Source organism: Carcharodon carcharias, chromosome 8 (assembly GCF_017639515.1).
Source record: "Carcharodon carcharias isolate sCarCar2 chromosome 8, sCarCar2.pri, whole genome shotgun sequence".
NCBI classification, from domain to species: Eukaryota; Metazoa; Chordata; class Chondrichthyes; order Lamniformes; family Lamnidae; genus Carcharodon; species Carcharodon carcharias.
In genome coordinates this window covers 84,418,383-84,445,605 of record NC_054474.1, presented here as the reverse complement: position 1 = coordinate 84,445,605, position 27,223 = coordinate 84,418,383, and the positions used below count along the sequence as shown (strand labels likewise).

Genomic DNA, 27,223 nt, shown 5'->3' with positions numbered 1-27,223 from the left:
GCCGCTTATCAGCCCTAGCCTGAATGTTGTCCAGGGCTTGCTACGTGCAGGCACAGACTGCTTCAATACCTGAAGAGTTGTGACTGGCACTGAACACTGTGCAATCATCAGTGAACATCCCCTCTTCTGACCTTATGCTGGGGGGAATGTCATTGATGAAGCAGTTGAAGAAGGTTGGGCCTAGGACATTGTGCTGAGTAACTCCTGCAACAATGTCTTGGGCTGATTTATTGGCCTCCAGTAATCATAAACATCTTCCTTTGTGCTAGTTATATGATGTAACCTGGGATCTTAGCTTTTACTTAAGTTTCACAATATATTAGACTCATGTTTACTGATCACCCTCTTCACCAGTTTGAAATAATTATTCTTGTTAGCATAATTTATTCTGTCTGCTAATTTTTTAAATAATAATTTTAAATTTCCTAGCATTTTCAAAGCAGGTACATGGTCAGCTCATCACATGACAGGCTGTCTTCGGGTAAATAGCGAAACCATTCTAGCAATTTTCTTCCAGCGGCATTTTAAAATAGACCAGTAATAACTCAGATTTAAACATGCTAACTTCCAGGGTTTAACCTCTTCTATCATTTACACTGCATAAAACTGGGACACACGCATTAAAGACCCACCATCACTGAAGTCTGTCACTGAGCTCTGTATTTACTTTATGTAATTATTTAATTTTCAGTAATTCCATCTTTATTGCCCTTCCAAAAAGCATCAACTTATGCTGGGACACTGTTCTCTGGGCAACAAAAGTGTTCCATGACACTTTTCTCAAGTGGCTAGCCTTCATGTGTGAGCCAGATAGTCACGTGCCTTCAGATTATCTGACTGAGACTGATCTTTTCCTCATCTGACATCTCCACACATGTAACTTTCTTGTATGGGTCACTGGGTAATTAGCGGGAGAAGGAACCCTGCTAAACTTCCCAACTCAATGCTGGTGTCCATTATAGCACCTCAATTTGCCAGGTCACAAAGGAGATCTAACTCAGCATTAACCAGGAATCAAATTTAAGTCTTTTCTGCTCTGTGTGACCCAAAATACACTGAGCAATGCCTTTGTCCACTAAACCATTAGGGGAAGCTAGTTAATGGCTACTTACCAGGTGTTGTGGAGTGTGTGGGGTGTGAGGGAGCATTAGCCTACTTAAATACCCAGAGCCAGTTTCAATTATCTGCTGGTTAGTTAACATTGGGAATGTCCTCTGGTTACCTCCTTATTCATTTCTTTTGAAAGGGTCTCTGATGAAAGCATGGAATGATACAGCACAGAAGGAGAGCAATTATGCCTGAGCCACCTCTTTAAAAGAGTTACCCGCTTAGTCGCACTCCCCTGCAATTTTTTCTTTCTCGAATAATCTATCCAATTCTCTGACTTTCTTCAGAGAATTCTTCCTGACTTTCATTCATCAGATAGTCTGACTAATGGTGTTTTATGGTTCTACTCAGGCAAACATGATATCATTTGGATGGTGAAGTGGATGCTTTTGAGCTGATCTACTGAAATTTAAATATTTTTCAAGATTATTTATGTTTCATTTCAGGCAAGTTGTTCACAATTACAAAGGGTTCAAGAACCATGTTTACACATGGGGACTTGGAGACATAAGGGATGTCAGATTTCATCTAATAGACTTGTGGACTAAATTATCAGAGAAGGCCATTGAAGCAGACAGTGTACATGGGTTCAAAAGACATTTATTTGTGTATCTGGAGAGAGGAGGGTTTGAGGGATATGATGAGAAGATGGGTGAGAAAGCATTGAGAACAATCAAAAAGGGATGGACTTGTTGGCTCCAATGGCCTTCCTTCATTCTTAAAAATTCTTATGTCCTGAAGCACTCATCAGTCACTGGTAAAAACTCTTAACTGTGACCTACACGACTGAAATTGTTGTCACCCAACAGCAATGCTGTCAGTCACACATCTATAGACATCACCGGAAACAATTCCTGGGAATGCACTTCCTCTCCTGATCCAGCTCTGGACATGGAGCTCCGCTGCTGGAAGGTTTTGTGTGGATAAAACGCGTCCTACTCCTGGTACCAAATTGACTGCAATCTCCATTGCACAGACCCCAAGAAGACCATGTGGAAACCTCACAATCCAGTGGTGTTTCTGTAAGTAAAAGCAAGACCAAATAGAGATCAATGTGAAACTGTTCTTGGAGGCTCTCTAACCCTCATTGACACAGCAACTCAATAAATATAAGGGCAGTGACACAACTGATATGACCATCCATATGCAGTGAAAGAGATTGTTCTCCATAGAACAGAGAAGGTTAAAGGGAATTTAATCATGGTGTTCAAAATTATAATGTATTTTGATCAAGTAGTTTATATGTGGTATCCAGAAGACACAGATTTAAGACAATTGGCAAAAGAGGAGATGAGGAAAATATTTTTTATTGTGTGTGTTGTTATGACCTGGAATGGATTTCCTCAAAGGCTGATGGAAGGAGATTCAATAGTAACTTTCAAAAGGGAATGGAATGGATACTTAAAAAGTAAAGCAACAAAGGAGCGCATCCAATTGGACCATCTATTCACCAGCCAGAACAGACAAAATGGGCCAAATAGCTGACCTCCATGCTGTAGAATCCCATGATTCCGACTCATCTGTGATGTAACACCTCAACTCTTGGCTGTCTATAGCATATGCAATACACCTGTACTGACATGCACTCACCCATCACACTACCTGAGAAAAAGGTTCAGTACCACAGAAGATTCCTCAGGGGTGTGTCCTAGGCCCAGCCATCTTCAGCTGCTTCATCAATGTCATTCCCTCCATCATAATTTAGAAGTGGAGATGTTCACTGATGACTGCTCAATTATCAACACCATTCACAGCTCCTTAGATATTGAAGTAATTTGTGTCCATATGCAGCAAGATTTGACAATATCCAGGCTTGAGCTGATGTGACAAAGAAAAATCGCACCAGGCAAGTGCCAGGCAATGACTATCTCCAACAAGAAAGAATCTAATCATCTCCCCTTGACATTCAATGGCATTATCATCGCTGAATCCACACTGTCAATATCCTGGGGGTTACCATTGACTAGAAACTGAACTGGACCAGCTGTACAAATACTGTGGCTAAAACAGCAGGTCAGAGACTGGGAATTCTGTTGAGAGTAACTCACCTCCTGATCCCCCAAAACCTGTCCACCATCTACAAGGCACAAGTCAGGAGTTTGAGGGAATACTCTCCACTTGCCTGGATGAGTACAGCTCCAGCAGCACTCAGGAAGCTTAACACCATCCAGGGCAAAGCAGCCAACTTGATTGGCACCCCGTCCGCCGCCATAAATATTCACTCCCTCCAGTGGCAGCAGTGGGTACCATCTACAAGATTCACTGCAGCAGCTCACAAAAGCACCTTTGACCGCATCTCCCTATGAAACCCATGAACTAGAAGGACAAGGGCAGCTGACACATGAGAACATCACCACCTGTAAGTTCCCCTCCAAGCCACTCACCATCCTGACTTGGAAATATATCACTGTTCCTTCACTGTTGCTGGGTCAAAAATCCTGGAACTCCTTCCCTAACAGCACTGTGGGTGTACCTACACCACGTGGACTGCAGCAGTTCAAGAAGGGCAGAACATCACCACCTGCTCAAAGACAATTAGGGATGGACAATAAATGCTGGCCTAGCCAACGACGCCCACATTGTCTGAGCAATTTTTTTTTTAAATCTGCTGTGCTTATTTCATTGTACTCTGTATTACAGCATTGATTTTAACAGGTTTCATTCTCTGCCTCCAGGTGATAAACACTACCAGCAGTGATGGATATTAATATTAATAACACCATGATTTTATCTTCATTGCAGACCAAATGTTAGCACTTTTGGCCTCAACTGACATTCTGTCAAGGAAGGTGAGCATCGGAAACAGTAAAGCTATTAATGCAACTTTAGCACAACGGAGCGTATGCAAATCCATCCAATAGTACAAACAGGATGGATTTGTAATCCAGGCATCTGCAAGCTATCGCAGAACTGCTTTCACTGCAAGTAGTTTCACAGTATAAATGTGTATATGAACCTGACTGCACCTAAATCTGTTTGCTAGTCAAAGCAGACAAATAATTGTCAAATTATTGTGCAGCAATACATCTCTCATTATATTGACAATTCATCTATGTATTTGATTCAATATAATATATAATCAGGTTTAATTTCTGGCCAGCACTGGGTTAGCTGTTCCCTGTCATGTAGTTCTTAACCCATAACTATTGGCTTCGGCACACCTGGGTTAAAGAGGTGTGAGAAAGAATCAGCCAAGATTCTGCTCCTGCTTTCTATCCAGTGACTTCTGCTAGAAGGTGCTTGTGTGCACAAGCGTCAGGTGAAGTCAGGAATGGACTCCTTAAAATCTACCTTTTTGACAACGTTATCGGTCACCTGTTCGAATACCTCCCTGTGTGCTTCATTTGTCACATTTTGTCTGATAACATTCCTGTAAAGTGCCTTCAGACATTTCACTATGTTAAAGGTGCTATATAAATGCAAGTTGTTTTTGACTGGACTTGATGCTGTTGGTGCTACAGCAGCCTATCAGTCCTTGTCTAGGCATGAAGAATGGACACTTGGAGGAGGTATCAGAGGAGATACATGGAACAAGGTGGAGAGTGTGCCGAGGGGGGGGGCAAAATGTTCCAGTGGCGGCAAACAGTTTAGGAAGTATATGACTGATAGCAGCAAGAAATTGCCCAGCACATTTTGTAAAGTTACAAAGTGTTTCAAGACCAGATGAATTCATTAAGGGATAAGTTAGGTCCAAGTATAATAGGAGACCATGCAGTTAGAGCTGTCTCAAATTAATTGTAAATAGAGTTCTGGGCATGTTCCAGATCCAGTGATTCTGGCTCAGAATTTACAACAGAAGTAGAGATCCCTAAAACATGTGTTATGAAGCATTAAACAACCACAGGACACCTGGACCAGATGGGATACACTCAAAAAGCCATGACGGAAATAGGTGAGGAGACAGGCGAGGCTCAGGCCAATGTTTTTAGCATCTCCAGAAATGGATGACAGGAAAATGGATTGAGCTGGAGACCAGCTAGTCTGAATAATTTAGAGAACAGCATCAATGGGCATAAAAAGAGTATAGAGGCTGGAAGAGTAGTTTTAGGAACCATTCTGAAATTAGAGGACAAAACTAAATTGGTCTGCCTGTTAATAAATTAAAAATACTTTGCTCCAAAACGACTTCCATGGGGCTCTGGTCTGGAACCTCTACTCTTTATACAATTGACAGCCACTAGCTACTCTTTTGTGGTACAGCATGGGATAATGCACTATCATTGAAAAATAAATTATTCTTAGGATATGGGCATTGCTGTAAGTCCAACATTTATTGCCCGCTCCTGGTGGCCCTTGAGAAGGTAATGATGGCCTTCTTCTTGAACCATTGCAGTGAATATGATGAAAGTACACCCGCGGTGATGTTAGCTTAGATGTTCCAGGAATTTGACCCATCAGTGGTGAAGGAACAGCAATATATGTCCAAGCCATAGTGGTGTGTGACTTGGAGATAATAGTGCTCCCATGTGTCTACTGCTCTAGCCCTTTTAGGTGCATCATCCATCACCCCCCTGACCACATAACAGGGTATAATGTAACACATTATATTATTTTCATGCTAAAGAGCAGCCTGTTTCTTTATGTTCAATGATTGTAAATAGGCACCTACAGGTCAATTATAGATTATTTGTTTCTGGTGAGAGAAGTTTACAGATTGTACCGTTTTGGCTTCAAGTCAACACTTTGGAATGTGCTGGCTGAAGAGTGACAGACACACAGTGGACAGGAAAGGTTGCATTTTTTGGAGTTGTACTCCCATTCATCCATCGTCACTTCAGGTGGTGGGTAGAATCGAGAAAGCTGCAGAAAAATGGCACAGACAGCAAATGCACCATTTATCTGAGGTGCCTACAATATTTTCCTTCATGTTGTAAAAATGTTGGGAAATTTGTTAATGACATTATATGGCCAGCTGGTTTGAACTGGACAAATTCCTGACTGAACAGAATGCAGAAAGGTACCAATCTGGTGTCAATGCAGGAGGCAAATGAGCCCCTGAGTTGATCGAATTAATAGGGTGAGCTAGGTGATGGAAAGGTGTTTTTCTTTCTCATACATCATCTTTTGAATGAGTAACTTATTCTAATGAAGCTTGGTATTAGTTAGAAAGAGAAAGAAAGAACTTGCTAGCAGCCATCCCAAACTTCACTCATGGGTCATTCTTCATTGGTGAGCCTAGGCAGTGACAGTAGGCTATTCCACTATGGAGGACATCACAATTGTTCCTGTCTGATGTGCACCAGCACTTTGTGGGTGGGGAGGCATTGTCTGATTACACATTCCCCCACTCACCCCCTCAACATCCTATACCCCATACCATTAACTCGGGGTCACTGGTGCCATCTTCATTCTTTCCTGTATGAAATCAGCCAACTCGATACTGACCAGAAATCAGCCCCGTTGTTTGCTTGTAGTAAGACCATATGGTCTGTGAATGTGGTTACTTACTGTGGAATGTTGTAGGACACAGTACAGTAATTATAAACCAGCTGCAGCTCCAAAGGTTATGTAGGACATACTTTCTAGTTTGTACAGATTCTGTTACACTGTTCTCCCCAGTTGGGTGCAATGCTACTTGTGTAGGAGGGCTATTGAACATTTATAAGTACATTTCCAGTCACTGAATTTTAGAGAAGATACTTAGAAGAAAGGAAGATATACCTTTATGAAGCACCTTTCACAACCTCAGGTTGTCCCATAATGTTTTACAGCCACAAAATGCTTTTGAAATATAGTCATCGTTTTAATGTAAGAAGCATGATAGCTAATTTGTGCACAGCAAGGTCCCAGAAACAGCAATGTGATAATGACCAGATAATCTGTTTTAGTGATGTTGGTTGAAGGATAAATGTTGTCCAGGATACTGAGAGAACTCCCCATCCCTTCTTGAAAGAGTGCCATGGGACTTCATAGGTCCACCTCAGAGGACAGACCGGGCCTCAGTTTAACATCCCATCTGAGAAACAGGCAGTAGCTCCAACAGTGCAGCAAAATGGAGAAAGGAGGCTGTGTTGAATGGTATGCTGCATTTCTGCTTATATTCAATGGTCATTGAAACATAGTTAAACTTCTGGATTAGATAATTCCATTATGTAGTAATTATGGTTTTATTTCATGTGTATTGTACCTTAAAGAATAATGTTTGTTAAGGAAGATCACATGATCTATAGTAACCAATAGGAGAGTAGCGCAGGCTACCTCAGTAGATAGTAGTATAGAGGTAGTGTTGGAGTTGAAGGCACAAACGTAGTAGCTGTTGAATACTTTGTAAATAAACTTAAAGTTTCCACCCAAGAAGTGTCTGCGGATCAATTCTATCAATAGTACCAACTTGGCCACCACTCACAACACATTACGTATTTAGAGGAACTATTTACTTAGTAATCTTTTAGTATCAGTACATGCTTTGAAGGCCCAGACAGATACTGTTATAATTGATCATTGAGCAAGCACCCAACTGAAATGATTTATGGGTCATTTTGTGCTGCAACCTCACACCCAGTAGTAACTGAGCTGAACTGTATAAATAGTTTTTTTTAAACATTCTTTCATGGGATGTGGGCATCACTGGCTAGGTCAGCATTTATTGCCCATCCATAATTGCACTTGAGAAGGTGGTGGTGTTCTGCCTTCTTAACCGCTGCTGTTCATGTGGTGTAGGTACACTCACAGTGCTGTTAGGGAGGGAGTTCCAGGACTTTGTTTCAGCGACACTGAAGGAACAGCGATATAGTTCCAAGTCAGGATGGTGTGCGACTTGGAGGGGAGCTTGCACGTGATGGTATTCTCATGCGTCTACTGCCCTAGTCCTTCAAGTAGCAGAGGTTGAGGGTTTGAAAGGTGCTATCGAATGAGGCTTAGCAACTTGCTGCAGTGTATCTTGTAGATGGTACGCACTGCTGCCACTGTGCATCAGCGGTGGAGGGAATGAATGTAAGCCGGTGGTGGATGGTAGTGCCAATGAAGTGGGCTGCTCTGTCCTGGATTCCCAGATTGACCAGAAACTGAACTGGTCCAGCCATATAAAGACTGCGGCTACAAGGGCTGGTCAGAAGCCAGAAATTTTGAGGAACGTTCACTCCCTCCACCACCGATGCATAGAAACAGCAGTGTGAACCATCTACAAGATGCACTGCAGAAACTCACCTATGCTCCTTTGACAATACCTTCCAAACCCATGGTGTCTACCACCTAGAAGGACAAGGGCAGCAGATGCATGAGAACACCACCACCTGCAAGTTTCCCTCCAAGTCACGCACTATCCTGACTTGGAACTATATCACCATTCCTTCATTGTTGCAGGATCAAAATTCTGGGTGTTCCTTCCCAGCAGCACTCTGGGAGTCTATGGGTGGACTGCAGTCATTCAAGATGGCAACTCACCATCACCTTCTCAAGGGCAATTAGGAATGGACAACAAATACTGGCCTTGCCAGTGACACCCACATCCCATGAAAGAATAAAAAGTTATATGCCTGGTCCAGTTAAGTTCCAGGTCAATAGTAACTCCCAGGGCGTTGATAGTAGGAGATTCAGCAATGGTAATGCCATTGAATGTCTCGGAGAGATGGTTAGATTCTTGTTTGCCGGACATAGTCATTGCCTGGCACTTGTGTGGTGCAAATGCTACTTGCTACATATCAGCCCAAGGCTGAATGTTATCCAGGTTTTGCTGCATATGGACACGGACTGCTTCGGTCCCTGAGGAGTTGCGACTGGTACTGAACGTGGTCCAATCATCAGCGAACATCCCCACTTCTGACCTTATGATGGAGGGAAGGTCATTAATGAAGCAGCTGAAGATGGTTGGGCTGAGGACACTACAAAGAAACTCCTGCAATTCCTGGGACTGAGATGATTGGCCTCCAAAAAGCCCAACCAACTTTTTTGGTGCTACATATGACTCCAACCATTGGGGAGATGTTTTTATTCATTTATGGGATGTGGGCATCACTGGCCAGGTGAGCATTTATTGCCCATCCTTAATTGCCCTTGAGAAGGTGATGGTGAGCTGCCTTCTTGAACCGCTGCAGTCTGTATTGCATAGGTACTCCCACAGTTAGGGAGGGAGTTCCAGGATTTTGATCCAGTGACAGTGAAGGAACAGGGATATATTTTCAAATCAGGAAGATGTGTGACCTGGAGGGGAACTTCCAGGTGGTGGTTTTCCCATGTGTCTGCTGCCCTTGTCCTTCTAGATGATAGCAGTTGAGGGTTCAACGTTTTCCCCCACTGACTACAGTTTTGCGAGGGCTCCTTGATGCCACACTCAGTTAAATGCTGCCTTAATGGTCAAGGGCAGTCACTCTCACCTCGCCTCTTGAGCTCAGCTCTTATGTCCATGTTTGGCCCATGGCTGTAATGAGGTGAGGAGTCAAGTGGCCCTGACGAAACCCAAACTGAGCAAAAGTGAACAAGTTATTGCTGTGTAAGGGCTCCTTGATAGCACTGTAGACTACACCTTCCATCACTTTGCTGATGATTGAGAGTACACTGATGGGGTGGTAATTGGTTGGATTGGATTTTCCGGGATATTGTCAGGTCCCATAGCCTTCACAAATATGAATAAGGATAGCATAAAGTAACTCTAAGTCTTCCTCGGCATTAGCCTGCACAAATTACGCATTTTTATATTGGGGCTTGCTGCTAGCTGGACACTTATTGAGAACCACTCATGCAAACATCCTACCGTCACCAAGGTAAAAGCAGCTTAAGACAGGGGTACTGTCTTACCTGAAAACCTCTCGGCTTCCCTGCCATGAGGTATGCAGTTTAAGTTGATAGTGGCTGTTTTTACTGACTGCCAATTCTTTTGTTTCTGGAGTGTGACTTGTGCCATTGGTGGGAGATGTCTAAGTCTGGGGTAGTAGAATGAATTAGCACCATGATTGGGAAAAGCTGATGTTATCTGGAAGAAGCAAGCATTTAAAATATGGTGTTACTGGAGTTATCCAAGAATTAGACCATTTGCTCAGAGAAAGAGAGAGAGAGGGAAACCTCTGCAGCTTTCAAAACAAATATTTTGTTGAGTAATACCAATCATTATTTTCTACGAATTCTTGTCAAATACATTTGGAGCCATGGAAAATAAGGTTGAACCTAGCTGGTTTGCACAACTGATGATTGATGAGTTTGCACCAATGAAAGGCTTGATGAATAGGTTTGAACGAATAATGGGTTTGCAGCTGAAATAGTCTTTGTGAACGGTTTAGGTAAATGAAGATGAAACTGAATTCATCAAGGATGAGCTTTAATAAATGTTGGTCAATGCACTCAGTGAGATAATGGATTCTGGAATATCCTATAGTATTATTGATGTTGCTTTTCATTTTGTTCCAAAGTTATGTACCCATATCGTAGAATTGTGCAGCATTGAAAGAGGTCATAATTGACCCATGATGATATGCCACTGCTCTGAAACAGTAATCCACAAAATGCCATTCCCCTGTTTTGTCCACATATCCTTTTAAGTTGCTCATTTTTCAAATATTTATTCATTACTACTTTAAAGCTATTACAAATTCCATTTCCATCACTATTCCTGATAGAACATTACATGTCCTAACAACCTTCTGCATAAAATATATTCTGCTAACCTTTTCCTTTGATCTTTTGGTGATGATTTTAAAGTGATATCCTCTAGTTATTGAATAATAAGTGTAAATTGTTTTCCCAATTTACCATATCAAAGCCCCCCAGAACATTAAACCTCTCTCCAATCTCCTCTTCACCTTTAAATGAAAAGTTTCAGTTTTTTTAGTTCTTTAGTGGTTCATTCAACTCATTCCTTGGATGAGAGTCTTATCTTATGAAGAAATGTTGAACAGGTTAGGACTATATCCATTGGAGTTTAGAGGAATGAGAGGTGATCTTATTGAACCATATGAGATCCTGAAGGGACTTGATAAGGTAGATACCAGGAGGATGTTTCCACTTGTGGGAGAGACTAGAACTAGGGGACACAATTTAAGAATTTGAGGTCTTCCCTACAAGACAGAGATGAGGAGAAAGTTTTTCTCTCAGGGGGTCGATAGGATGTGCAATTCTCTTCCCCAGAAAGCAGTGGAGGCTGGGTCATTGAATTTATTCAAGGCAGACATAGACAGATTTTTGTTAGACAGGGTCGTGGTGGTGGGGTTGGGGGTGGGTGTGGGTGGTGTGGTTGGTGGTAGTCAAGGGTTGGTCTGCACTGGAGTGCTGCTTTGGGAGCATTACAGTGCTTAATTTACAGTTTGGTAAGTGAGGAAATTTGTAAAGAGGGGAAGGAGGTGCTCCTTTCATTTTATACCTTTTCTCAGCCTCCAGTAGCTGGGTCTTACTTTACTACAGGGGAAGAAGCTGATTGAATGTCAAAGGAGCCTATAAAGCAGCAGAGAGAGAGAGAGAGAGAGAGATAGATAGAGAGAGAGAGCCAGGATTTTACAGATAAGTAAGTATAGGCCTTTCTGGACTCAGCACAGAAGAGACAATTGATGAGTGACAGGTGAGCGATTAGATTATACCATACTGTAGTAAACTCTTTATATAAAGTTTAAGGTAGGTCAGTTCAGCTTGGCCATGTGAAATGTGTATCCTGCGGGATGTGGGAAGTCATGCAGGCACAAAGTGCCCTTGATGACTACATCTGCAGGAATTGTCACCAGCTGCAGAAAATTGAGCTTCAAGGCTGAGGATTATTTGGATAACACGTTTAGAGGGGCGGTCACACCACAGCTAAGAAGTACACAGGCAGAGAGGGAATGGGTGACCACCAGAGTATCTAAGAGAAACAGGTAGTGTAGGAATCCCCTGAGGCTGTCTTACTCTAACCATTTTCCTATTTTTGTATACTGGTGAGCGAGTTGGTTCCTCAGAGGATTGTAAAAAGAGCCACGTTCGTGGCACCACGGGTGACTCAGCTGCACAGGAGGCAAGGAGGAAGAGTGAAAGTGCTATAGTGGTAGGGGATTCCATAGTTAGGTGTGTTGACAGGTGTTTCTGCAGCCATTGACGTAACTCCAGGATGATATGTTTCTTCCCTGGTGCCAGGGTCAAGGATGTCACAGAGTGGCTACAGGACATTCTTTTGAGGGAGGGTGAACAGACAGAGGTCAGGGTCCACATTGGGACCTATGACATACATAGGAAAAGGGATGAGGTCCTGAAAGCATATTTTAGGGAGTTATAAAGGGAATTAAAAAGCAGGGCCTCAAGAGCAGTTATTGCAGGATTACTCCCAGTGCCACTTGCTAGTTAGTGAGTGTAAGAATAGGAAGATTGAGCAGTTCAACACAGGGCTGGACAAATAGAATAGGAGGGAGGGCTTTAGATTTCTGAGGCATTGGGATTGCTTTTGGGTCAGGTGGGACCTGTACAAGAAGGACAGGTTACACCTTAACAGGACTGGAACTAATGTCCTTGTGGGAAAGTTTGCTGCTGCTGTTAGGTAGGGTTTAAACTAGATTGGCAGGGGGTGGGAACCTGAGGGGAAATTCAGAGTGGAGACGGGAAAAACTGGCAGTGGGAAGTAGAAAAGTATTAACTGATAGAGGATATATCAGAAAGTAGTATCGTGGTAAATAGAATAATTGGAGAGTTTCATAGAATTAGAGTAGGCAAATATCCCATTTGATGGGATCAGAATAAGGAGGAAAGTCAAAAAACCTAAATCAGGGTTAGTGTGCATCTATGTGAATGCACGGAGTACGGCTCATAAGATTGGTGAACTACAAGCATAGTTTGACAAATTGAATTATGATATTATTGCTATAACAGAAACCTGGCTCAAAGAAGGACGGGACCGGGTGTTAAATATTCCTAGAGAGACAGGAAAGGAAGAAAAGGGGGGTGGTGGTGTGGAGTGACACCATTGATTTAAGATATCATTACAGTGCTGGAGCGAGAGGATGCTCTGGAGCTGTCAAGGACAGAATCTCTCTAGCTAGAGGTAATGAATGAAAAAGGTACAATAACATTGATCAGTGTAGTATATAGTTCACCAACTAGTGGAAGGAATGTGAGAAACATATTTGCAAATAAATTACAGACAGGTGTAGGAAATATAGAGTAATTATAATGGGGGATTTCAATTATCCAAATATAGATGGGAACAGTGCAAAGGAACAAGAGGGGCGAGAGTTCTTGAGGTGTGTTCAAAATAATTTTCTGCAGCAGTATGTTTCCAGTCCAATGAGAGGGAAGGCACAGTTGGACCTGGTTCTGGGGAATGAGTTGGCCCAAGTGGATCAAATGACAGTGGAAGAGCACATAGGGGATAGTGACTATTGTATCATAAGGCTTAGGTTGGCCATGAAAAAGGACAAGGAGCAATCCTGAGCAGGGATAATTAATTGTGGGAAAGCCAACTTCGATGGGATGAAAATGCATCCGAGCTGAGTGAGTTGGAATCAAATGTTGGCAAAGAAGACAGTGGCTGAACAATGGGCCACCTCAAAGAAAAGGTATTGCAATCAACCTCAAGGTATATCCCCCTTGAAAGTGAAAGAGAGGACAAATAAATCCAAAGCGCCCAAGATGAAAGAGAGATAGAGGTGAAGATGAAAAGGAAGAAGTGCACATACAACAGATGTCAGGTAGAAAATACAATGGAGAATCAGGCTGAATATAGAAGGACCAAAGGGGAAGTGAAAAACTAATAAGAAAAACAAGTGAACATGAAAAGAGATTGGCAGCTAATATAAAAGGGAATCTCAAGGTCTTCTCCAAGCATATAAATAATAAAGGGGTGGTAAAAGAAAGAGTAGGGCCAATTAGGGATAAGAAAAAGGGGACATGCATGTGGAGGCAGGAGAAATAGCTGAGGTATTAAACAAATACTTTTTATCTATCTTTACAAAGGAAGAAGATGCTACCCAGGCCAAGGTGAGAGAGGAGGTAACTGGTACTCTGGAAGAATTTACAATTGAGAAGGGGGAGGTTCAGAAAGGTTATTTTTATTTAAAATAGATAAGGTACCAGGACTGGATGAGTTGCATTCAAGGGTACTGAGGGAAGTGAGAGTGGAAATTTCAGAGGTACGGCTGATAATCTTCCAGTCTTCCTTAGACCCAGGGGTGGTACCAGAGGACTGGAGAATTGCAAATGTTACACCCTTGTTCAAAAAGGGGTGCAAAGATAAAGCTGGCAACTACAGACCAGTCAGTTTGACTTCAGTGGTAGGGAAACTTCTGGAAGCTACAATTTGGGACAAAATCAATAGTCACTTGGACAAGTGCAGGATAATTAAGGAAAACCAGCATGGATTCATTAAGGAGAAATCAGGTTTGATTGACTTGCTGGAGTTTTTTTGAGGAGGTAACAGAGAAGGTTGATAAGGGCAACATTGTTGATGTGATCTATATGGGTTTTCAAAAGGCATTTGATACACAACAGACTTCTGAGCAAAATTTTAGCTCATGGAATAAAAGGGAAAATAGACACTTGGATAAGAAATTGGTTAAGTGACAGGAAACAGTAGTGATAAATGGTTGTTTTTCAGATTGGAGGAAGGTTTGTAGTGGAGTTCTCCACAGGTCATTATTAGGACCCTTGTTCTTTCTGACATATATTAATGACCTAGACTGTGGTGTTCAGGGCATGACTTCAAAATTTGCAGGTGATACGAAGATTGAAAACATTGTCAACTGTAACAAGGATAGATTTGAACTTCAAAAGGACTTAGACATGTTAGTGGATTGGGCAGACAAGTGGCAGATGCAGTTCAATGCAGCAAAGTATGAGATGATTCATTTTTGCAGGAAGAATATGGTGAGACAGTATAAAATAAAGGGAGAAAATCCTAAAGGAGGTGCAGGAAAAGAGGGACCTCAGTGTACACATACATAAGTCATTGAAGATGGCAGGGCATGTTGCGAGAGCAGTTAATAATGCATATAGTATCTTAGGCTTTATTAATAGGGGAATTGAGTACGAGATTAAGGGGGTCATGTTGAACTTATATAAGACACTAGTTAGGCTTCATCTGGAGTACTGCGTCCAGTTATGGGCACCATGCTTGAGGAAGGATGTGAATGCATTGGAGAGAAAACAGAGATTCACAAGAATGATTCCAGGGATAAAGAACTTTAACTATGAGGATAGATTGGAGAGGTTGGGATTGTTTTCTTTGGAGAAAAGAATACTGAGAGGAGACTTGATAGAGGTATTCAAGATCCTGAAGTTATGGACAGGGTAACTAGTGAGAAACTGTTCCCACTCAAGATTACATCAAAAACTATTCAAAATAATGTGCAAAAGGAGTAGAAGTGATGTGAGGAATTTTTTTTTTTTACCAGAGGGTGGTTAGAGTCTGGAACGAACTTCCTGAGGGGGTGATGGAAGCAGGTTAGATTGAGGTATTCAGAAGACAATTGGATTGCTATTGGAAAAGAGAGAATGTGCAAGGTTACGGGGATAAGGCAGGTGAGTGGGGCTAGGTGAAATGCTTTCCGAGAGCTAGTACAGTCTTGATGGGATGAATGGCCTCCTTCTGCACTGTAAAGATTCAGTGATTCTGTTATCGGGGGTAGACATCAAAGTGGAATTGAAACTACAACCAGATCAGTCAGGATCTCAATGAATGATGGAGCAGGCTCGAAAGGCTGAATGGCCTATTCCTGCTCCTAAGTCCTATGGTTCTAGTCTCCTCTTAACTGAAGCCTCTCACCCCTCGTATCATTTAATGTAGATAAATGTAGTGCATGGGGCTAATTCCAAGCATACGCATATCATACAGAGTTGTTAACTAAAGTCTTTGGAATGGGAAAGGGACTTTGATGTTATAGAATACAAGTATCTAAAGGTTCACAACCAGGGCCACAGACCATAACTAAAGCAAATTAAGTATTAGGGTACATTGCTAGGGCAATCCAATATAAAATAAAAAGTACCATTGTGTCCTTGCACAAGACCTTGTTTAGGCCGATCTAGAATATTACGTCCAGTTTTGGAGCAAAACTGGAGACAATATGGATTTCAATGAATGATGGGTTTGTTCTGCACATGACATTGGTTTGGATGAAGGAAGATGAATTTGAATATACTATGGACATATTTTAGCTAATGTTGACAAATACTCTCAGTGAAACTTTGAAATCCAGAGTTCTCTGCAGTGTGAATAATGTTGTTTCTCATCCTGTGAAAAAATATGTAAAGGAAGTCGGGTGATGTGCCTCCTGGTCATTGAGGTCTCCTGGAACTTGTGTTTGATCTCGTTGAGAGTCAGAGATTATGTAAAATTGTTTTCCTACCTCTATCAAGTGATTACATGATGTTGTTGGGTGGGCATCATTAGGGGATCATCATGACATCGGTTTCACCCAAGTCATTGAAGGAAGGTTTCACCAAGTCTCTGGGTATGCATTTGAACTTTATCAAAATATTTGTATACTGAAATGATTGTAATGTCATTGATTATTTTTTCACCCTTTCTCTTAAACGTAATGTTAACTCTTGTGGAGAGAGATGAGATCAGTCAATTGGTACAGCTGACTATAGCTGAGAGTGACCTCTTAATGAAGTGGAATTATAGAGGCCACTGGCCATATATAATGTGTTTCTTTATGGAGAGTACAAAGCAGTTGAACCTTTTCTCTCATGTACTTTCTTTGCTCCACCCATTTTGGTGCCTCAAATTTAATTACAAGTCTGTGGTTAGAAGTCACATTGATTACCTTTGTTATTTTGTCCTGTGGAACTGTTGCAAAATTGGGTGAGGAAAAAGTGAAGCCACTGTCTGTCCCAGCATCATAAGGGTAAAGATCAAATGTCAGTTCCTCCTTCCAATGATTCCCCTCACACAGAATAATGCTGTCACTGCCGACAAACCAGTCAGGACTGGGGACTATCCGTACCATGAAGGACAGCTGAAGATTAAGCAACAAGTAAACCACAGTGAAAGGATACAGCCCTCCATACAATCACACTCATTGATACAGTGGAAGGATCTTGTACCTGAGAGTTAACATGCGACTGAATACAGTACTGCCCAGATGGTGATGTAAAAGGCACATGGCCTAGAGATAAGGTCAGTCTAGAGATAGATAGCAACATGTAAGGACCTAGTATGGGTTCCTCTCCATACCGTTATCCTCTACTGTAAATATATATAATAATGTATATAGTAATGTTAATAAAGCTCTTTGTAACTTAATATCAGGAAGATATAATAATGTTATTAGAATTTATTGTAAAATAGTGGGCGTGAGTGTGTGTGTATGTGTGTCTTAATTAGATTAAAGGCAGCTGGTCTGAAGGCTTTGATGTATTAGGAGATAAGCTAGGTTTGAAATGTTAAGTAGGTAGACATAGGGGTAAGGGGAACATTAGCATTTTAAAATAAACCAGACTAGATTGTTTTCAAAAGAGGGGTGAAATGTATCACCTAGCCAGGTGAAGTTCAGGAACAGTGTGTTTATTTTTCCCAAAGATTACTGGTAAAATTAGTATTGTGAAAGATTTTTATGATCAGAGAAGTAAAGTCCAAAGACATTGTGAAACAATGGGAATTAACATTCAAAGGGGAAAATATGTATAAAGGAGAGAAGGTTGTGTGTAAAGGTAGGCATTCTAAGATCTAAGAAGTGTGAAACGCCTTCAACATCTACACCTCAAGCTGCTGTCTACAACAAACTGAAGTTAAGAAAACTCACTTCGAATTGGGTTGTTCAGGGTATCATGTTTCTTTGCCTGGGTCTTTTAAAATCTATGTGTCTAACTGTTGCCTTAACAAAAGTGTAACTGGGAGTTAGATTAATTAGGGGATTTAGAAGTTATCATTGTAGTAATTTGTAGATCTATGTATCTATTTAAAATCATTTTTTCTACTAATAAAGTTTAATTTAGTTTTGTAAGAAACCTAGAAGGTTTGGTAGTCTTATTACTATTGAATTCAAGGCATGCATCTTGAAATTTATACAAGTTGCAAAACAAGTTGTGGAAGTTGTTTCAAGCTTCCCCCTGGGATTTGAGTAGCTCAGCATTTATCATAGGCTGTGCCATAAGACTTCAACAAGACTGCTTCATGGTGTCCAAGCAGTACACATCATGGGTAGTGACAACAGAATGGACCATGGTGGCAGCATGGGATAAAAATCCACATCCTCTCTAAAGGACTGAAGAACTCAAGAAAATGACACCAGCAATAATTCTGCACTAAAACAACCTCTCGCTCAAAAAGCAAGACACTGAAAATACATGCCTGAAAATCTCAAGAGACATGAGAGCCTGGCAGCAGAAAAAAGGCAGAAGTTAAGCTCAAATAAAAGTCTTCACTGAATCCCTGTGGAAGATCAGCTTCAACAAAGCATAGTCAGCCAGCAGTCTGCTGGGTGAGATAAAATCCTCTTAAAGTTCCAGACAAGCCAGTCCTGTGAACCATTTTTTAAAGAATCCAGACTGCTGTGCATCTCATCACTAGCCAGAACTCCAAATTGATGCCCTCTCCACTTGACGCCCCAAGTCTGGAACATCACGAAAGAAAAAACAAAAGAAAGCGATCAAACAAAGAGGAATTTTAAGTTTTAAAAAATTGGGTGCCTTGCAATTCTTCAGCTTCCCAGCCAGCGAGAATTCTGCGCCCCCAACCCCATAGCACGCCGTTGCAACTAAACTGACCCTCAGCAGTAAGCCAACCCATAGCGACTTTGAGGGTTCTTCTTCCCCAGCCGACCACCTCCGTTATTTTGAATTTCATGCCAAAACTGAAGCATGCAAAACTCCTGTCTTCATCAATACCAGCGACACCACCTTGAAATCCCCTTCACTCTTAAAGGGACACCCACACATTAAAATATTTTAAAGATGGAACACAATTCTTTCCTACAACCTGCAATGTGCCTTAACCATGGCTCTGACCAATCTCACAATTGGGGTTATTGGAGGAAAAGATTCCTGAGCTATAGCACCGCTGCAGGATTAAATAAAAAGTCACAGGCAGAAGAGGTTAGCACATTACTTTACTCCACTGGGCCGACTACAGATGATATCATCACCAGGCAAGCCATTGGTAAATCATCTGCTAATACTGACGATGTTTTAAAAATTTTCGATCTTTTCTTCAACCTGCGATCTAATATGATCTTGGAAGGTGCCAAATTAACAGGAGAATCCATCAGTCTGGGGACCCTGACTCTTCCTTTATCAATGATCTTTACCACATGGTAGAAGGATGCGAATACAGTCATCTGAAATCCGAACTCATCCGAGACAGAATCGTGGTGGGTATTATGTATGATTTGCTCCTTAACATTATTCAAGCCAAAGATGACCTTACTCTTGACAAGGCTGCCCAGCTAGTTAGGCTGTCTGGACTGTGAGGCTAACACAAGATCATTCTCAGAGGGGATAGTGCTTCACGGGGCAGAGGCCACACCTCAGTCCATCACATGCAAATGCAGGAACTGTATGAGCCAGGGTAAGCCATCACCCAACCACCTGGCCGAACAACTGTGCCAGCTCTGCATACGAAGTGCATTCACGGAAATCCTGCGAGTGCTGCCAAATGCTTCCACTGCCACAGACAGGAAACTTCTGTGGGCTGTGCCAGTCACACCCTCAGCACCACACAGACAACTTGAGAGCCATCCACCAAGTTGAGGCCACCTACCCAGAAGACACACAGAGCGTTTCTTCCTGGGCAACAATGGATGATGAAGCTCTTCTTTCTGGAGCACAGATATCTCAGTGAAGGGCCACCTAGCCAACTTTAAGTTAGATTCTGGTGCTGGAGTGGCAGTCCTATTGAACTAGGAACCATGGCTCCAATGCCGCGGGGCCCAAATGATGCACATCCCACTCTACGGCGCAGGGGGAGTCCAAACCCCAGTCATTAGTATGATTCAGGAGCCATTGAGGTTTGGCGACAAACAGATTATGGAGCTGATGTACTTAGTGCAGAATCAGCCCTTTTCACTTCTCAGCAGAGACATCTGCATAGCTCTCGAACTCCTTCAACCAGCAGAAGCTGTGAAGTGAATGGTGGTCCCCACCCAGCCTGAAAGGCATCCTCCTGAAGGCCCAACCATACACACTATTCAAATATTGACTTTATGTGTAACTTCTCTGTTTGTGGAGTAGGTCTGTTCTTCATTTCAGCTCCCTGAAACGACCCAAAGGCCAGACCAACTTACTGCACAGGAGGTTTCCACAACACTTCCAGTGGAAGTGACGCTAGTTCTGGAACTCCAGAGAAGCCTCTACCTCCACCAGTGACCAGGGTGCAGCCTAATGCACAGCGCCAACAAATACCAACCAGCGTGCTAAAACGACAGCATCAGCTGGAACCAGGTAGCAGCCTCACACAAACACAGCTACACAAAGGTGAGCTACAGCGCTACTCTTATTCCATCCACATGACTGCTCTCCCTCAACTGCAGAAAGCTTCCAGACACCGGAAAAGGCGGAAGAAAAAGAAGGAACACCACTGACAACCTGACAAATACCTCTTTTGTACAGCCAGAAAGAAACAATCACCACTCACTACAACAAATCAACCAAACCAACCAGGCATAGTGTAGCATCCGTCAACGGAAGGAGCACATGAAGTCATCCTTAATACAGGGGATAAAGACTTTGGGGAGGGGGGTGGGGGGAGGTGTAGTAAAAGGACCTGGTACTGAAAGGGTTAACATGGGGCTGAGTACAGTACCCACTATACAGTAATGTAAGAAGGAACATGACCTGAAGCTAAGGTCAGTCTGGAGATAGTAGCTACATACAGATCCACCACCAAGATTAAAAACCCCTAGAGTCTACCACTCTCCTGACCGGCCATCAAACAAGATGTGGCAGGGGTACAAGACCTCAAGGCCGCCTCAATCCCTGAGGTCAAGAATTGGGGGGGATGGGTGGGGGCTGGAGGGGGGCGCGGGGTGGGGGGGGGGGTGGGCGGGGGGGTGGCGTGGGGTCGGTGGCGATAGGGTAGTAAGAACATTGTCAATGTGTGTTGCTAATGTTGTAATGTTAATCATGAAGTAGCTTAGAGTTCGAATAGTTTATAGTTGTAACACTAAAGTTGAGTACACAAGACTTATAGCAATGTAAGGCTTGAAGCAAACTGTAAGTAAACTAATGTCAGTCTTTATCCAAATAAAGGGGATAAAGACTTGGGAGAAGTGTAGTTGAAAGGTCTGGTACCTAAAGGGTAAATGTGGGACTGAGTAGAGTACCGCCCACACGGTGATGTAAGAAGACACATGACCTAGAGCTAAGGTCAATCTGGAGATAGCTAGTAACATGTAAGGACCTAGTATGGTATTGTCTCCATATCTTTGCCCTCTATTGTAAATAATCACATAGTTCAGTAATGTTAATAAAGACTTTTTTGTAACTGTAACAAGACTGCTTCATGGTTTTCAAGCAGAACATAACACAGGTAGCAACAACAGAACAGGTCAACTAACACATCACCTCACAATAGATATTCCCTCTCAACCCTAATCTCTTCTATTTGATTCCCTTAAGGACAATACACATTCAAATTCTGCTTCAGGGAGAGATTACACAGTGTTGAAATGTTCTTTATGGTTTGGTGTCTACACTGCTCACAACTAAATGTCAGACCTGAAGCTAACCATCATTTGCTAGACAGGGTTATGGGAATGAAGCCAAATTTTGAACTTGAGATCAGAATGAGATCAATTTGCATTAATTTACCAATACCTGAATTTAGTTTAATTTGAGTATCAGGTTGAGATTTGCACAGTCTTTTTAGAGAAGCCAAAAGTTTCCAAACTACAGTCCATGGACTACAATCCCTTAAACCCAGGCCACAAAACCCAAACAATTCAGTCCTCTTTATGGCTGTTCCTCATTTATTGGTTTGTCCGGTTTGAATTTCTATGGGCTTGTAGATTTAGAAAGGATCATTCGTTTATGGTTGTTGCCTCATTGATCTGCACACCATGGTGTGTTAGTATCAGCAGCTCAAGGCATCCAAATGTTAATTGTAATACCGATTAACTTCCATATGTCAATCCCAGCTGTGTATATAAGAGACAAATAGATGGGCAGGTCTGCACTGGGCTGTGTTGCCCCCATTGACACCACATTATAATTTCTCCATGGGACACTGTGCTTCCACCAGGTTCAAATTAGTGAGTCAGCTGTCCACCTGATATACAAAAACATTGCTTCACCAGTTCCTTACCAGTGGGTGTGCTGGATAGACTGTAAGTTTAATTGATCTCTGTCCTATCCCACTTGGAATGGCTAGTGCCTTGAAGAACCCAGCAATGCTGTGCATCTTGTTCTTTGCTTTTTCGGTCTCCTGTGTTAGTGTAGCATGTGTTCCTCTCTCTGTGTATTCCCGTACTCCAGGACTGGCCAGGGAATCCAACTGCCATAGTTGGTACTTGTCATTATGAGTGACCGCTGCATTGAAAAACTAAGCTATTAATTCAGCTTAAGGCATTCATTAAGTCATTGAGTAAACTCCTCGACAGGTAAGCTGATTCAGTTGGTGAGCAACTAAACCACTCAGACCAGGAAAGGTTAAATAATTACTCTGGCTTTTGATTTTGATCTTGACTTTGTGCAGCAGGGTAAAACAAGTGAGTGTGTAGCAGGAGTCCATTTTGCATCTCTCTTGAATTTATTTCCATCGACTACAATCTAGAGAGAATTTAAATGGATTGCCGACTCACTATCAACTGTTGGACACTATTGCACAAAGATCTGTCGGTCTATTTTAACAGCGTCTACCTTTTTATAACCATTTACCTGGCAATACTTGATTAACAAATAGATCATCTGTCATAGTGGAGGATTCATATTTGGCAAATCAGGATAATACTAGAGGAATCCCTGCTAGATAGGAGGTGGGCTGCTGCTGTGAGGAATGAGGCCCGTTCAAGCTTCCTGTCCTGAGCCATTTGAATGCTCTGGGTGTGCTCAGACCCATTCCTGGGTCTTGTGATTGAAAGCAGGGGGGTGCAGGGGAGGGAGGCAAATCAGAGAAGTGCAGATGCAGGCCCAAGAGGTGCTTCTGGCTGGTATCAGCTCTGCTTTCTGAAAGCAACAGAGAAAACATTCTGAGAACTCATTCAGGTGAGATTTAAGAATGAAGAAAGCACTTACTGCTGAATCTTGTGTTATCCACCCCCAGGAGCCCCACAGACCCCCTGAAGAACCCGAACATCTGATTTCTTCAAGCATATCCTATCCTTTCTGACAAGGAGCTGGGAATATCCCTTTCCACCTCGTTTCCATTGTATGAGCTTGCACTTGGCACTGACCCAATGATGTAACCTTAGGCCAGGGCAGCCCAGCAGGGGGAAAGCTGAGGTGATGGGCCTGCACTCCATGTCCCTCTTCAGGGAGGTGAGCTTTCCCTAGGCCCAGCACTGAGAAACATTAACCCCTTAAAAGGGTAAAAAATACCGTCAGTGATGTCATTGTAGGAACAATTAATGCCCTCATACTAGCTTTTCCTCTCCATTATCCTAACAGAGGACTTAACCTGCTTAAATATGAAAGGGTTAGTGCCACCAGTAAAACCATGGAGAGAGGAATTATAATTCTATGTGCTACTGATTTTTTTTTAAATAAAGGGACATAATACACTTATACCGTTAAATAAAAGCAAGCATTTTTCTGTATGTAGAGGGGTGGTTGTATTCCCAGTTACTTATTCCCACACCTCACCACTGACTTCTCCCTGCCCTTTTGCACACTGCTCTTCCATAATTGTCCAGCATGGTATTTCTCCTCCTACCTATGAGGGGTGACCACTGTGCAGGAGGCCTGTACAGTGGGTATTGCTTGGGAAAGGCACTGGGACTCCATTTGCCTTTAAACACCAGTGAATATGAGGCAGAACCATGAGCTGAACAGGGCAGGACAGGGAGGCCATCAGTGATCGCCGTGAGGAATAACAACAGCTCCAGGGCATTCCAAAGCCACAGACGAATGAGAGGCTCCATTGGAATACCTGCATGCATGAGAGGGAAAGAGGAAAAATGATACCACATTGTATTACACTATTTCCATTCATTAACAGATCCCTGTGAAGGAACATAATCTGTTATTAATTAGGTGCACTAACATGGAGAAGACAGAGAAGAAGCCATGGGGAGTGGGCAGGAGTAGCGCACGGGATACAGAGAAAGCACAAGAAGCAATGGTTCAATAGAAAGGCAGTAGATTTTTAAAAAACAACTTTTAAAAACAAATATTTCCTAACATCAAGATTGAGATGAACTAAGAAACTGATTAGCTACAAAAATAACATTTTCAAGGAGATACATTGTCCTGCAAGAGGTGAGGTTTGTCTCTGGCGTAAAGTTTAAAATTAATCTCCATGTTTCTGGAGGTAAACTTGGTCACTGTCCAGTGTCCTACCAGGTCTCCTCCCCCTCACCTCAAGTTTGCCTGACATTTCATGCTGTGGTGAGGTGCTTATTTGACAGTAGCGGTGGATTCAGTCACTGAGTGAGTCACGTATGGTGATAATGGGCATCAAGATCATTTCCAGATGATAGGGATGATTAAAGTCAATTTTTAATACCAATATTAAATCCCAGGGGTTTCGTCAGGTGTTTTCCAGACTCTATTTTTAACATCAAAATGTAGGCCAGGATTTTGCCCTCAGCAGGCAGGTTCAGTGGGGGTGAGTGGGAGCAGTCGGGAAGCTGACCGCCGCCCATGATTGGACCGCAACCGCAATTTCACGCTGACGTTCCAATTAATGCCTGCCCAGTGTGAAATGTGCGCTGCAGCGCTCAGCGCAGCCTGTATGGAGTGGGGAGGAGGGCAAACACACAAGTTCGCATATGGGCATGGGTGCGCGCAGGAAAAGCTCCCTGAGGCACAGAGCTGCCTCAGGGAGATGTAGATATAAAAAAAATCAAAAATAAAGAATGCAAAAATGTCAATAAACATGTCCTCTCATGTGACTGTCACATGAGCAGGGATACGTTATTAATGAAAAGTTAAAATTTTTATTTTATTTTTAATTGCTGTTGGAAACCTCATCCCACCCCTGGATAAGATTTCCTAAAAAGTGCAAAGGTCGTCTGGTCTTTTTGGCTGCCCACCAACTGTAAGGTTGGACAGGCAGCAAAATATTTAAATCAAATGGATTGTTAGGGGCCTTAAGAGGCCTGTTAATTGTCAGCAGGGGCACTGCCAACTCCCGTGGGCACCCGCCAACCGAAATATCATGCGAGTGTGCAATGACATTGGAACGCTCGCACACCATTTTATGCTCATTTGTGTTGGGCACACGCCCGCCCAATGAGCGTAATATTCTGGCCCTAGTGAAAATTAAAGGGAAGAAAAAAATTTGTCCTGAAAATCCAGGTAAGTTTGCAGAAAATCAGTATTTACTAGGAATATCATTAAAAGTAAAAAAAAAATGTCAAGGGTGAATAACTGTGAGCACATTTAGCCAAAGTGAAACACAGAAAGCAAAATATTTCCCCAGCATGTAGAAGACAAAGATTACTTTTGAGAATCTTAAGATTCACAGCTGTTAGCATCTGCCTATTCAAACAGATCACGTCACAACACACTGGGGTCGATACTTATTTTTAACCCTTTAGCACTAAACATTAGCTGGGTGGAGTGAGGAAAGGAGAATCTGACACGCCCCTAACAGAACCCAATGGATTCTTCTTACATTCATTTTAACAGTGGGTTCTTGTTCCAGCTTCCCTTTCCAGTCTTTCTGTCTACACTCTGCCCAGAATAATGCTTAACACCCAGGATGAATAAGATACCACAAATCATCAACTACAAACCATGGACAACTAGCCTCATGATCTACTGAACAATGGGTATATGTGGCTTTTCTTTAAAGCACGGGGACCCCCTCTTTGCAACTTTGTGCCTAACCAAAAGCACTGAAGAATTGAACTGTTTCTACAGGCTATATCATGTCTAACCTGCCATTGCTTGGGCTTAAGATAAGGTTGTGGGGGCTATTTAACCCATATCCAACCGTGAAGACAGAAAAAAGATCTCTGCAAAATTATAACAATGAGCATTGTCGCTAGCACAGTTCAAATGCTAAAGCTTGTCAAAATGAGACAGCCTAGTTATATTGTAAGCATGTTGTACAGTTACTACACTGTAGCTCTGCAGAAGTACACAAGGAGATATCCTGATCCTGCTGGATTACAAGATGAATTTAACATATGAAGATATAAAAGCAAGTTCAGTCACACTGTTCACTGTCAGTGATGTAGCTGAGGGTCATCTTTTGTTGCAACAATGAGTTGCCTGTTACACAAAGTGCTTGCCCATATGTTAACTGCTAGCACCTTAAATGGAACTGCTTCTAGATCCTACTTACCTTTTATCAGAGAGTTATCCATGTTTACCTGGGGACCAAGCAACATTGAAACTGCCTTTTCCCAGTTTGTACTTCCCCTGGGGTTTACAATTTGCTATCCAGGCAAGATCAGTGTTATTCCCATTTGTTTTTCCTAACTGCTGAGCATTAGAAGCATTTATGATATTGTCTTGTACGTTGTGGATTGTATCTGTCATGCATGGTACAGGACACCTACAGCTTGTAACACACACAATGGCATAAAGAAAAACTCACATTTATATAGCGACATTTACAACCCCAGGACTCCCCAAAGCACTTCATAGCCAATTGAGTATTTTTGAAGTATAGTCATTTTGAAGAATGATGTAATGTAGGAAATGTGGTAGCCAATTTGCACGCAGCAAGGTCCCGCAAACAGCAATATTAAAGTTACCAAGTAATTTCTTCTAGTGATGCTGCTTGATTGATAAATATTGGCTAGGAAAATGCTCTAATTCTTCATTGAAATATGGAATCTTTTTACATCTACTTGAGAGGCCAAACTGGGCCACGATATATCATCTCATCCTAAGGAAGATACCTGCCTGTTAGCTACACAGAAATGAAAGCCTAGATTTTGCACTCAGGTCTCTAGGGTGGGACTTGAACACACAACCTTTTGGCTCAGAGGTAAGAATCAGGAGAAATTTGGTTTCCAATCAATTCACCAACAAAACAAAATAATTTGGTTAAAATCATCAATGGCATCTTTAATGATCCTTACCAGATGTTCATCCACACTGGAGTTCAGTCATTAGTATTTTTTCTTTTGCCTCTCCAGGACATTGCATGTTAGTGATGTCCATCCATGTCTGGATGAAGATA

At 42.2% G+C, this 27,223-nt stretch overlaps 1 protein-coding gene across 1 annotated transcript; it reads right to left on the bottom strand.

The window, feature by feature from the left end:
• Positions 1 to 1,945: 1,945 nt before the first annotated feature.
• LOC121281456 (spondin-2-like) lies at positions 1,946 to 26,399 on the bottom strand. The gene is made up of 6 exons (XM_041194402.1): positions 26,378 to 26,399; positions 23,798 to 24,013; positions 22,232 to 22,455; positions 16,758 to 16,949; positions 9,841 to 10,015; positions 1,946 to 2,127 (listed from the first exon to the last, which is right to left on the bottom strand). The coding sequence occupies exons 1-6, from the start codon at positions 26,397 to 26,399 to the stop codon at positions 1,946 to 1,948; spliced, it is 1,011 nt and encodes a 336-aa protein (XP_041050336.1).
• Between the last annotated feature and the right edge of the window lie 824 nt (positions 26,400 to 27,223).